This window comes from Phragmites australis, chromosome 8 (assembly GCF_958298935.1).
Source record: "Phragmites australis chromosome 8, lpPhrAust1.1, whole genome shotgun sequence".
Taxonomy (NCBI): domain Eukaryota; kingdom Viridiplantae; phylum Streptophyta; class Magnoliopsida; order Poales; family Poaceae; genus Phragmites; species Phragmites australis.
In genome coordinates this window covers 28893828-28906645 of record NC_084928.1, presented here as the reverse complement: position 1 = coordinate 28906645, position 12818 = coordinate 28893828, and the positions used below count along the sequence as shown (strand labels likewise).

General features: G+C 41.8%; 1 protein-coding gene across 1 annotated transcript; it reads left to right on the top strand.

Annotated features, from left to right (window-relative positions):
• Positions 1–4860: 4860 nt before the first annotated feature.
• Positions 4861–11258, top strand: LOC133926934 (histone deacetylase 1). Its single transcript, XM_062373113.1, has 7 exons — positions 4861–5526; positions 5612–6052; positions 7666–7896; positions 9387–9478; positions 9592–9655; positions 10416–10496; positions 10684–11258. The coding sequence occupies exons 1-7, from the start codon at positions 4987–4989 to the stop codon at positions 10789–10791; spliced, it is 1557 nt and encodes a 518-aa protein (XP_062229097.1). The 5' UTR covers positions 4861–4986; the 3' UTR covers positions 10792–11258.
• Positions 11259–12818: the final 1560 nt, after the last annotated feature.

Sequence of the window (12818 nt, the reverse complement as noted above, 5' to 3'; positions counted from 1 at the left end):
CACAGGTTTGCTGTGATGCTTGTTCTGTGTCGGTCTTTTCCCCGCGCGCCCTTCTCCCAGACGACCATGCCCCCCCATTTATAGGGTCATGTGTAGCTTGGCGTACAAGTTATTATAATGTACGAATATCTGGGATCTGATTGAATTACTGGACCTTATCCTGGATAACTACTTTCTATCCTATCAGGGACGTAAATATCCACCGTGGTAACTATCGTGGTGCCTGCCCCCTCTAGTGCAGTGAGCCGATCGCCAATTGCGGCCCGGCGCCGCACTGTCAGGGGTGTCAGGATAGCCTCCATTACGCCAAGGTGTCAGAGTGGCGCCCATCAACCTAGACCTTTAATGCCGGTCACTTCTTGACAGGCAAAGCACGATCGACACTCCCCTTTCGGTAGATTTTCTCAGGGACTGCCGAATCACCATGCTGTCTTCGGGAAGGTGGCTCGATCATCCCGAGGCGGGGGGCGGGGGGCCTCGGGAGGCATGGATCTGGGAGGTGAATGCTTCGGAAAGTAGGGCTTCGGAAGACTGGGGTTTCGGAGAGACCGAGCCTTCGGGAGGCTGAGCCTTCGGAAGACTGAGACTTCGGGGGACCGAGGCTTCGGGAGGCTGAGCCAGTTAAATCAAGGGAAGGCTTCGTAGGTACTATGAAGGGACCTGACGACCTTGGAGGTCGAGCCTTTAGCTGGGGATCTGTAGATCAAGGCTCCGGGGGGACTTGGATGGTACTCTTCAACCATTATCCTCAGGCTGGCTTATTTTCCCCCCAACATCTTGCGAGTACCTTCGTACTCATGTATGCGTTTTCAGGTGCTGCTGGTGAGGAAGAGTTGGTGTTTGGCTACTTCGTATCTGCCGATCAGGGTGACGGGCAAGAGTAGTGCATCCTACTCTCGGAGGTCGTGCTTTTGGGGTGGAGTCTAAGGGCATGTGGCTCCACTCTCTTTTGTTGTATAAGTTTATGTTTCCGTTGCGTAGATGTTGTTACCTTTTGATGTAAATTGTTGAAAATGGTTGCATGTTAAAGACTTGTAAAATAAATGTTAATTACTTCCTCTTTCTTAAGATATGTTGTGATAATAAATGTTGGAAGGCATGTGTTCCGATCTTGGGCACAAAATATGTCCCGGGATTATCGGGATGATATTCTGGTTAATCATCGAGGTTGTGATTATGAATAATGATTCTCCTGGTGATTAATTAGAATATTATTTGGACGATTCCTCACAATAGCAATCAAATTGGAGGTGGCAGTGCTCCACCATAACCATGTTCTTCATTCCCATGCCTCCGCTCATCCTCACCATCCTGTCGTCCACGGCCTTGGAGGCCACCACGCAACAGAAGCACCTTGGGAATGACATGTCGACGTGGAACCCAGACGAGGAGGTCATCAACGAATGAGTCCCCTAACCTGTACCAGTCCTTCGCCCCCATGGCCGCCCAGCCGTCCACTATGTGATGTGTAGCACCACAGGTCGAGCACTAGGGCACCATGAGCTCTAATCCACAACCCATGTACAACGATGACCCAACTCGCATGCAAATAGAAGAAAATTATCCGTATTGCCCCTCATGGCTTGTTTGGCAAACAATGAGAAGGGCCATGGGAATCAGAGATGAGAGTTGACACAGGAATTAGCATGGGAATTTTTTTTTTAGTCTTAATCCCTTTTTTGGTGAGTGGGTTTGAGAGTGAGAAACTATAGAGAATTGATTTAGTTCACATGATGTATTAAAGTAAGTTGCGATGAACGATGGGGATGTATTCATCTTTTACTAAAATGCAATTCTCACCCTACAACCAGCCCTCCCCTCCCTAACTCCCACTCACAAAAAAGAGATCTTTTAGCCCTACCTCTGAACTCGTTTACCCTCCCACCAATTGCTACCAACAAAACACACCCTCAAAAACCAGTCCATGTATCAACCATTGCCACGTCGGAATGAAACCACATTTGTATGGGACCAGGGGTCAATTTCATGGTATTGATAGTTGAGGGAGCACTCTTATCTAGTTTTTGGGTAATTTTTTTAGAGAATTTGGTTCACAAGTTGTGGGGAAAAAATCAAATTCCGTCAATAGTTGAAGGAGAGAGAATAGACTTTTTCCAATACCTTATGCCTGCATGGAAATAACAGCTATAGAGCCATCAAAACCCAATTTCCATTGCATCTCCTTACACTTTTGGGCTACCATGTAGCTACCGTGTCATGTCGCTAGTGGCTTTTCTGGAACCCAAGCTTCGGAGCACTAGCATTTGGCCATCTAGCAGTGGCTTCGGTAATGGATTGAGACAGTGTTTTACCTACCCAAATAAGCTTTAGGAAAATAGTACTAATTTGGGTTTTCTTTCTCTTTTCCTATGTGATATCTTATCTCCTTTATAGGTAGAACAAAACTTTCATTTGTCGAATTTGAAACTATATAGATCCCTTTGTTACTTTTGAGTTTAAATAGGTTCCCCAAGAATATTCCCTGGCTGTTGTACAATAGATTAGATGGGTTAGGAGTGTTTGCAAGCATCCATAGACTTCAACTAGATTCAATTATGTAACATTTGGTTGCTCAAACGAAGTTGAACGTGTATTGGATGGTTCACCTAGATGAGATGAACATAGATGGAATAGTACCTATATAGTGTTTAGTTGTCTCTACAGGATGATCGTGGATGGGATGGTACATGTAGAATGTTTAGTTGTTTGTATAGGATGAAGCCCCACCAATTCCGCCATCAGTGCCCCTTCCGTTCCCTGCAACCAGTCTACAAAATCAGGAATCAAGAATCGACGATGCATCACAAATCAAGAACATCGAAAATGTGGCATATTTCCCCCTAATAATCAGAGAAGAAGAAACCCAAAACTCATATCAATAAACCAAGGATCGGAACATACTTGCAACCACGGTTGATTATGGGATTGATTAGATGAGAGGGATGTGAGGAAGAGACCAGGTGGGGTGTTGGCCATACCTCGTGCCATGTAAGTGCTTTAGCGGTGGCGTCTCCTGGGGCGGCGGCGCCGTGCTTCTCCGGTGGGCGGTGGTGTCCTTCCGAGTACCGGTGACTTCCTTTTGGTGGCGATGGTGTCGTGCGAGGCAAGCGGCGACATAGCAATGAGGGTGGCATTAAAGGGAGGGTGTGGTGAGAGTGACGTGCAGGGGTGCAACCTGTGGTGACCGCTTGGTTTGACCAAATTTTCCGCACCACCTCATACAACATCTATTTAGCATATTCTTGGAATTTGGACGACCACATCCTGCACAGGATGGTCCAATCCAACCAACCAAACAACAGGAGGGGCTCCAATCCAAGACCAACTGGTACATGTACACCTCCATACAAATAACTAGACACTACCTTAGCCACCCTCCTAACCCACCATTGTTAGTTGGTTTAAAAGCTAGTCCATCTCTTAATCTAAACCAAACACACCCTTATCAAGTAAGCATAAGAACTTATGGGTTCGAGAACAAGCAAAAGTATTTTTTTCTTGTCATAACCAACAGAATGTTTCAAATAAATTATGATCAGTCCAAATGACATGTACTTTTGAATTCGGAAACACTTTTTCTAGAGTGCTAACATTGCGTGGGTGTTCTCGCTAAACATTTCATGAGTGATCCAAGTCTATTTGTTAAATTGAAACTTTTCCTATTTTCTACGGAAGTCGAAGTGTTCCATGTGAAATTTTTGCGATCCAAATGTTTATATAGAATGTTTCTATAGATGTATCTTATAACACAAGAATCTTTAGGTGTCGGTGAAAAATCTTCTCACAAAATAGGAATGTGTATATATTAGTTGACTCTTTATCCACATCAATTCAATTTTGGAACCATATGACAAAGATCAAATGTCTATACCCTTATTCTTTCTCTCAATAACAATCTGTCCCTTCTTCCCCTAATCCTAATTGATACAGCTACATTGTGAATCATCTATTGTGTCTCCACATTATCGTTATCATTGTTACCATTTATCCTCCATTGTCTCTCCCACATGAACACTATCTTTGTCCCCAATGACAAAGGGGCACCACTTTCTGTGTCAGAATAATTTCAAAAAACCTTAATAAATTTATATCGAAATGATGACAAAGAGAGTGTGGTGGTATCCAGCAAAAGATGAAAAGAATATTGAAGCATATCTAGAAAAAAAAAAGCACAGAGAGTCACAAGAAGCGGTGAAAACGGCTCGGATTCAGAAGGATAATTCTCTTACCATATCCACATCTATTTTTTGTCAAATTTGAAGTCAAAGCATATATTGCCCATATATGGATTTGAATACAATTTGTTTTGGAGTCAGAAACATAACAGAGTCAAACTAGAAATTTATTAAAAATAGTTGGATATTACATACACACACGATTATGTAAGCAACCTATAGAGTGATAGCAATAATGCTTACTAGTGTTAGGACTATATGGATATCATCTTATCCTGAAGTCATACACATCTTTAATGGGTGAACTTTCATGAGTAAACAAAATCACATGTATAGCTAAAAATCTCTCTCAAAGTATTGTCAACGGCCACCACTGTTTTTTAAAGCAAGGTCTAAACGAGTCCAAACAGATCTAAGCAAGTAGATATAAAATAAGATATGCAGATCACATGTGTTTGGTTAAGGAAAAAACCAATAAATATTTCTATTACTTTCCTGTAAGCAATAGGCCTAATAAAATACAGATAAACCAAATAAAAGGCCTCGATAATCCGATATAAAAATTGGATAATCCATATCCGTAAGAGTTTTGCAATACAACATTTGTATCCGTATTCGAATTCACGTCCACATATACGTGGATAGCTAAAAAAACCTAAATCCGTATTCCTATACGCATAGATCGGATCCGAATCGATCCGCTCCGCTTTCACCTCCCAAAAATCCCACCCGCCCCTCGTCGGTCCAACTCCCACAACTCAAACGCCGCCGCCGAGCGCCGGCGAGAAGAAACCGCGGCGCCACCGCGGCGATGGACGCCTCGGCCGGCGGCGGCGGCAACTCCCTGCCGACCACCGGCGCGGACGGGTCGAAGCGGCGCGTCTGCTACTTCTATGACGCGGAGGTGGGAAACTACTACTACGGGCAGGGCCACCCGATGAAGCCGCACCGCATCCGCATGACCCACGCGCTGCTCGCCCACTACGGCCTCCTCGACCAGATGCAGGTGCTCCGCCCACACCCCGCCCGCGACCGCGACCTCTGCCGTTTCCACGCCGACGACTACATCGCCTTCCTCCGCTCCGTCACCCCCGAGACGCAGCAGGACCAGATCCGCGCGCTCAAGCGCTTCAACGTCGGCGAGGACTGCCCCGTCTTCGACGGCCTCTACAACTTCTGCCAGACCTACGCGGGGGGCTCCGTCGGCGGCGCCGTCAAGCTCAACCACGGGCATGACATCGCCATCAACTGGGCCGGCGGCCTCCACCATGCCAAGAAGTGCGAGGCATCCGGATTCTGCTATGTCAACGACATCGTCCTGGCCATCCTCGAGCTCCTCAAGTACCACAACGTATACAAAACCCTCTCGAATTTGTGACTTTTTTCTTTCAAAATCAATAGGATGGAATTGCCAATATTTTTTAATTGCATTGCAGCGCGTTCTTTATGTGGATATTGATATCCACCACGGGGACGGCGTGGAGGAGGCTTTTTACACCACGGACCGGGTGATGACGGTCTCATTCCACAAGTTTGGGGATTATTTCCCGGGCACAGGGGACATTCAAGACGTTGGGCACAACAAGGGGAAGTATTACTCCCTGAATGTCCCGTTGGATGATGGCATTGATGACGAGAGCTACCAGTCGTTGTTCAAGCCCATCATGGCCAAGGTGATGGAGGTCTTCCGCCCTGGCGCGGTGGTGCTCCAGTGTGGTGCGGATTCTTTGTCGGGCGACAGGTTGGGCTGTTTCAACCTATCTATTAAGGGACATGCGGAATGCGTGAGATTCATGAGGTCCTTCAATGTCCCGCTGCTGCTGCTTGGTGGCGGTGGGTATACCATCAGAAATGTTGCACGATGTTGGTGCTATGAGGTATGTAACAGGGGAGTTTCTTTCATGGAAAAAGAAGCACATTTTCTAAGGCCTTTTCACTTGTTCTGTTGTTCGTTATTCTACTTATCCCAATAACCTTTTCTTAATTCATTATATGAACAGTGAACTAATAACTTTATTCTAGTATTCGGTGTAGCATTAACACTCTGCTTAAAATGTGCTGTATGATTGGCGCAGTGGTTGACAGTTATGAATACTCACTTAAAAGTAATACGTTATGTACACTTTCCTTTCCGTCTAGATGCTCTATTTATTTCTCACACATACGGATAGTCTTCTAAGTCATGTTATGTATGTGTTAATAAATGCCTTATGCTCCATTTTTTCCTATAAAGTTTTCTTCAAGCGCGAATGTCTTGTTGGTTTGTAATGTATGTAGCTAAGTTGCTTACGTTCACTTTTTCCCGAAACACTATGAACTTAATGACTTACATCTTCGCTGAAAACCCTTATGGTTAAAGCATTGATTGTGCACGGGAATGGCATATGAACATCAGTGCTTTTTATTACCATTTACTCCTTTTGTGTTTTGGCATGAACTTTCCTATGAACCCAATAAAGCCCCTTGGCTTCACAATTGTACCTTCTTCCTGTAAACGTAAAACACATTCTTTGACTATGACCTGTGTTTCAAATGCCGTCATAAGTCATATTTGTTATTGGGTATTTCCAAGCGATATTTGAAATATCAGAATAAAACATTATTAAACTAAACTGTAGAGTACGATAGTTAATGCGATGACCTTTTTGTTTGTGTTGGCATGAACAGTCGTGCTTTAAAACATTGATTTGTATCAAGTCGTTATCCAGCTTTGTACTTGCCAATCGTTGACTACTGACTAATGTGGTTTTCCTAATTTTGGAAATAGTTTGTATGGTGTGTTTGAGTTTATTATGGCCACTCACAATTTGCAAGAAAAGCTGTGGTTCAGTAGGGTAGAGAAGGATGGGGCTTCAACGCTTGCCATTGCAGCAACTGAAGCCAGGAAAAGTATTTCTATCAAAGCAACTACATGCACCAATGCAAGACAATAGAAAACAATTTCCGTCGAGTCATTGCATTGGGAAGGAGAGAAAAAAATAGGAGAGGGAAGAGATAGGGAGGGGGAGTGAGATGCACGGGCAGTTAAATTTTTATTCCAAATAATAAATGTGTGGGTCCCAGTAACATGAGAGATAGTGATGCTACACAGTGCAAGTTAGAAAGTGAAGCTTGCATCGGTGGTGAAGATGCTCTAAGATGCCACAGGAATTTAATTTTCGCTATACACTGCAGTAAATTATAGGCTCTCCATATTTTTAGTTATACGTAAATAACTTACGTATGAACCAAGTACTTTTTCTTCTTCAAAGATTAGCTTTTCCAAGTTCCAATTCATTGAACCATTGTCCTAGGAAAGAAAATTGTACTTTTGCACGGTCGATTATACTCTGATCTCTGATACCGGATAAGACTACCTATTATTTTGTTGACCGATTGGGGCTACTACTGCTTTTCAAAATATGCTATTTGATCTCACCAATTCAAATAGTCACCTCTTCATCTTTTCTATTGATTCTTCTTTCCTTACTTTTTCATATTTTTTGAGCAGACAGGGGTTGCACTTGGTCATGAGCTCACCGACAAGATGCCTCCTAATGAGTATTATGAGTATTTTGGTCCAGATTATACGCTACATGTTGCTCCAAGTAACATGGAGAATAAAAACGCATGGCATCAATTGGATGATATAAGATCAAAACTTCTCGATAATCTTTCAAAACTCCGACATGCTCCTAGTGTCCAATTTCAAGAGCGACCTCCAGAGGCTGAGTTACCTGAGGTAAGAATTCTGTTACAAGCAAGAAATTAGTTGCATGCTGTTGTTTTATCCTTTAAAATACACCAGGTACAAATATAAAGCCATCTTTAATAGAGTTGCTGTGAACAATACAACATAAGTGCATAGACATTTCCATAAAGGTAAATACAGGCTCTAATTAACAAAATATAGATGTAAGGAAATCTGGATGGGTAATGGAAATTCAGATAGTTTTTTTGGGATAACTCGGAAAGCAACTCCCTAGTGCATAGACTATTGAAGACTTTATGTAGCACTACAGTGTTTATATTATTTGGAGAATAACATTGCCTGCTACTCTTTTCTTTTTGGGTGAATGACCAAAATACCCTGTTCATGCAATCCTGGTCCTTCTCATTGGGTGTAGTTTGGCATCTTATCCTTGCCTTTTCTGCTACTTTCTTTCCTATTGTTGTATAGTTCTGTTGGTATGTCTGGGACATTTTTAGAAACTTGACTGAACTGCCAGTTGAACCACAAAAACTGGAATGAAATGAGAAAAAGGGGCAGTGTAAAGAACATGGCTTCAGCCTAGCATACCCGCAATGCACACAAAGGAGGGACTGAGGAAGTTTAGTGCCCTCTCTTTCTGCCTCTCGTATTATCTCTTATACTCTCTAATTGTATTGGTTCTCTCTTAATCCTGTCCGCCTCTTGCCATTGCTGCTCTCCAGTTGGAGGCACAATCACACATGCCAACATTGCCATCCACTGAGATCCAAATGCCATGGCCCTCATCCTGCTGTTTGGGTAGCATTTGCGCTACAAGATGTGTGGTGACAGCTTCTTCGTGCTGAGAGTTTAGCACTGGCATTTTAGGATCAGTCAGTTGGCATTTTGAATTGCATGTAGGTTTTGATTAGATGGCGATTGGAGTTTGTTTTTTTGGATTATATGAGTCTAGGCTTTTATTTTTAAACACGTCTAGGTACAATCATTTGTAATTTTGAGAGTTACAGACAGTTTCCCCTATTCCAAAAAAGTGCAACTAACTAAGAATTGAACTCCACCAAAGAACAACAATACCTTTTAATCCCAAGCAGTTGGGGTAGGCAAATAATTGAACTCCGTAAAACAGAAAAAAATGCAACTCTTGGGAAAAAATGCAGCCACCCTAAAAAGTGCAAACCCTGCTGGAAAATGCAATAATATGGAGAAACTACACAACACCTTGAAATGGAAAAGTTGCAACACTCCGAATAAAAAACAGACCCCTTAACATGAAAAGTGCAACACACCAACTCCCAAAGAAAATCTAACTTGCCGTAAAATGTAAAATGCAATCGCAAAAATGCAACACCCAAAAGTTGAATAATGCAACCCAATAAACACATAAAGTGCAATCCAACATACAAAAACTTCATCCCATCTCCATGGCTGCCACTATGGTGGGAGATGCAACCTAAGGAACATTCTGCCAATCACAAATAATGATTCAACATATTTTAGCTAATTTGATTTCATGTTTACAGAAAGATGAAGATATGGAGAATCCTGATGAAAGACATGATGCTGGTTCTGATATGGAAATGAACGATGCCAAGCCTCTGGAGGACTCCGGAAGGTATTTTGTTACTCTTGTTATTATATGTTTTTTCAATCATTCATGCAATTATAACAGTAACCATTTCAGATGGTTATATTATTTGTTCTACTATGTTTCATTTTCTACCATAGGAGGAGCAGTATACAGAGTGTAAGAATGAAGAAAGAATCTGCTGAGGCAGAGGCAACAGATCAGGTACCTTCTATTTTTATTTTAACTTATGTTAATTTAATGATGTATGCATGAAGTTTCGATTTTTTTTGTATGCAATGTATACTTGAACTGGAAGGTGTATAAGGCTATAAGCATTTTGACTAGATGATATGTTGGTGTAACATATGCCAATGCCTACATGTTGGACAGTTGGAATCAGCTACCTCGAAGATTATGCAGTGTACTCCCTAAATAAAAAACAAGATTATGCAGTGAACAATGTGTTCATGTGATATGGCTAGATACAAAACCCAATTTGAGAGGAATTATATGTTATGTCGGGACCATATAGGATTGGACTCAGCTCCTTTGAAAATGACATTGTTATGTTGGGGCACTGCTATGCGACTACACAAGTAGCTGGCGAAACCTTGCCTTGCCTTGGCCATTTTAGCCCATTTAGCTGATCTCCAAGACTGGAGATAGCCATCAGTGAAAGAAAGAAATTTCATTAAATCCCTTATTCGATTAGGGAGAGGTTATAAGCCACTGCTCTTCGGAATCACGAGGTAAACAAAACAAATTAGATATTAGTAAAGAGGATGAAATTATTACCTGCAACCCCCTCCCTCTCGTGTTTATTAGTGTATGAGCAACTTGGACTTAATGCTAATTAAGCTTGTGAGATTTGTACGGCTATGGTGGGACCAGTAATCTTTCTTGTAGCAAGAACATGATTCATCGATCAACTTTTCTTCCTCCATTACTGATGTTCTTGTTTTCTCGTTTTTGTGCTGCGCAGGATGTTAATAGAGTAGCTGCAGAACATTCAAAAGGCACTGGACTGGTGGCTGATGGAGTTGGTTCCTCAAAACAAACCATCGTAAGTGTTATTTTATCTATGTTAACATTGAATCTATCAATAACTCAGGGAACATGCACACGGTACTCACGCAGAACAGACTCAGTCTCTAACCACAGCTGCCTTTTTCAATCCATTTATAGTTGGTTCTGTACCCTAAGTTGCTTACTACAGCTGACTTTCTTTGTCCCATTATTGTTGCTCGCAGCCAAATGATCCAAGTTCAATGGCCATAGACGAACCAGGTGCTTTGAAAGTTCAACCAGAGAGCTCAAACAAATTGCAGGACCAACCAACAACGTACCAGAAACCATGATCGGACACCTTAACTTAGTAACTGATGTCATCTGTAGCCTGTTGATTCTTTTGTGCAAGTTCAATGCCCGGAGATGTTTTGCGCACTGCATTTGTGATTCCGGCATATGCAGATGATGGTCGATTCTCCATGGCAATTTTATCCTAAACCCCCAGCTGCTGTAGAGGAATTGATGTTGCGATTCAATATATTCTGGACCCCATCAAACAGTCTTGACGTAGATGACAGGTGCAGGCGACTTTGTAATGTGTAGCTAGGTGAAAGCTCTGTTGGTGGGAGCTGTTCTCTTCCCCATCCCTGGTACATGAGGATTTCTAGCAACCTAGGATTAGAGCTCTGTGGTAGCCTATTTATTTTAAAATGTTGTTTCCACAAATGCTAGTTTATTTATGGATCGTGGCTAACAGCAGTTTTCTTATTTTGCCCTCTATTACATCCTAAAAGATGAATTTGTGACTTATCTGTATGATGGATGCAGTCGTGCCTTCCTTTCTACGTTCATTGGTGGTCAAAGTTGTAAGTTTGTAGCAACTATAAAGGTTGTGTCGTAGTGACAATGGTTCTGAAGTTTATCTACTTCAAATGCAAAGATAATTTTTCTTTTGAAAGGGTTTTATTCAGATACCGGCGATCGGCCCACATATCACATATGGTTATTGACTGGATACCATTGTGGAGCTTTTTTTATTTTTATTTTTTTTATTAAAAAATTAAATAAATAGATTTCTGATGAAATAAATTGCAAAATTAGATTCCTGCTGCCCTCTAAGTGGACGGTAAGAGTCTTACTGCTCGAGAGTATTCCCAAAGCCTCTTATCGCCCTTTCAGCTTTCAGGGAGCGGGTAGGCTTACCCCTCTGAAGCTGCGGTAAGAGCAGGACATGGACAGTAATTCGCGATGAACAGAGCTGTGAAATTCAATTTCCCCTTTTATCTTCTCTATTCAAAACAATGACATTTTGTTGCTCCAAAAATTCTAAAATTTTTTGTACGTGTTCCATAATTCATGTGCAACCCATTTTAATTGAATTCACCAAAAAATCCTGTGTAGAATTTAAACTAAAATTCTCCAAAAAAGGCTACTTTTATAACTTCTAGCAATTGTTAGAGCTCAAATAAAATTTTAAAAATATGGTAAAATTCACCAATATTCTTCTTGGATGATTTGATAATTTATAAAATTGTTTTCAGCCCTATATTATATGGTAAAAAAGTGGATTCCTTTCTAATGCACCATTTATATGTATTTTTATAATTTCATGTGATATTCTTCTTTTAACTTAATTTGAATTAAAACATATATAAACTTACTACTAAAAATAATTTTAGAAATTATCTCGTCACATAAGAAGAATATTAGTGAATTTTACCAGATTTTTAAAAATTTATTTGAGCTCTAACAATTGCTAGAAGTTATAAAAGTAGCCTTTTTTGAAGAATTTTAGTTTAAATTATACACAGGATTTTTTGGTAAATTCAATTAAAATGGGTTGCACATGAATTATGGAACACGTACAAAATATTTTAGAATTTTTGGAGCAACAGAACATCATCGTTTTGAATAGAGAAGATAGGAGGGGAAATTGAATTTCACAGTACTCTTCATCGCGAATTACTGTCCATGTGCTGTTGATTGTTGAAGACCGTTTTCATTGGACTATTTTCCATTATACAGGCCTACCAAACAAATAAACAGTGAAAGCCTGACAACCTCTTCGGCCCAAACCGCCGTAACCACTCCTTCTTAGATTGGGCTGGGCTTTCGTCAAAACTGGTTCGCAGTTACTTGGGAGCCCACACTGGTCACTGACGTGGCATAACACCATTGACCGGCGGGATTAGGCCTGGCAACGGGTCGGGTCGGGGTCGGGTGCAACCAGAACGAACCCGACCCGAAACCCGAATTAAAAAACCCGACCCGAACCCGAACCACTTTGCGGGTGCAAAATTGAACCCGACCCCGAACCCCGCGGGGACCCGAAACCCGACGGGGACCCGTGGGGACCCGAACCCCGACGGGGACCCGT

Excerpts from the sequence above, each read along its gene's own strand:
- LOC133926934 (XM_062373113.1), top strand. The coding sequence starts at position 4,987 with ATGGACGCCTCGGCCGGCGGCGGCGGCAACTCCCTGCCGACCACCGGC. Across the intron at positions 6,053-7,665 it reads CACGATGTTGGTGCTATGAG|ACAGGGGTTGCACTTGGTCA; the intron begins GTATGTAACAGG and ends TTTTTTGAGCAG. Across the intron at positions 10,497-10,683 it reads GTTCCTCAAAACAAACCATC|CCAAATGATCCAAGTTCAAT; the intron begins GTAAGTGTTATT and ends TGTTGCTCGCAG.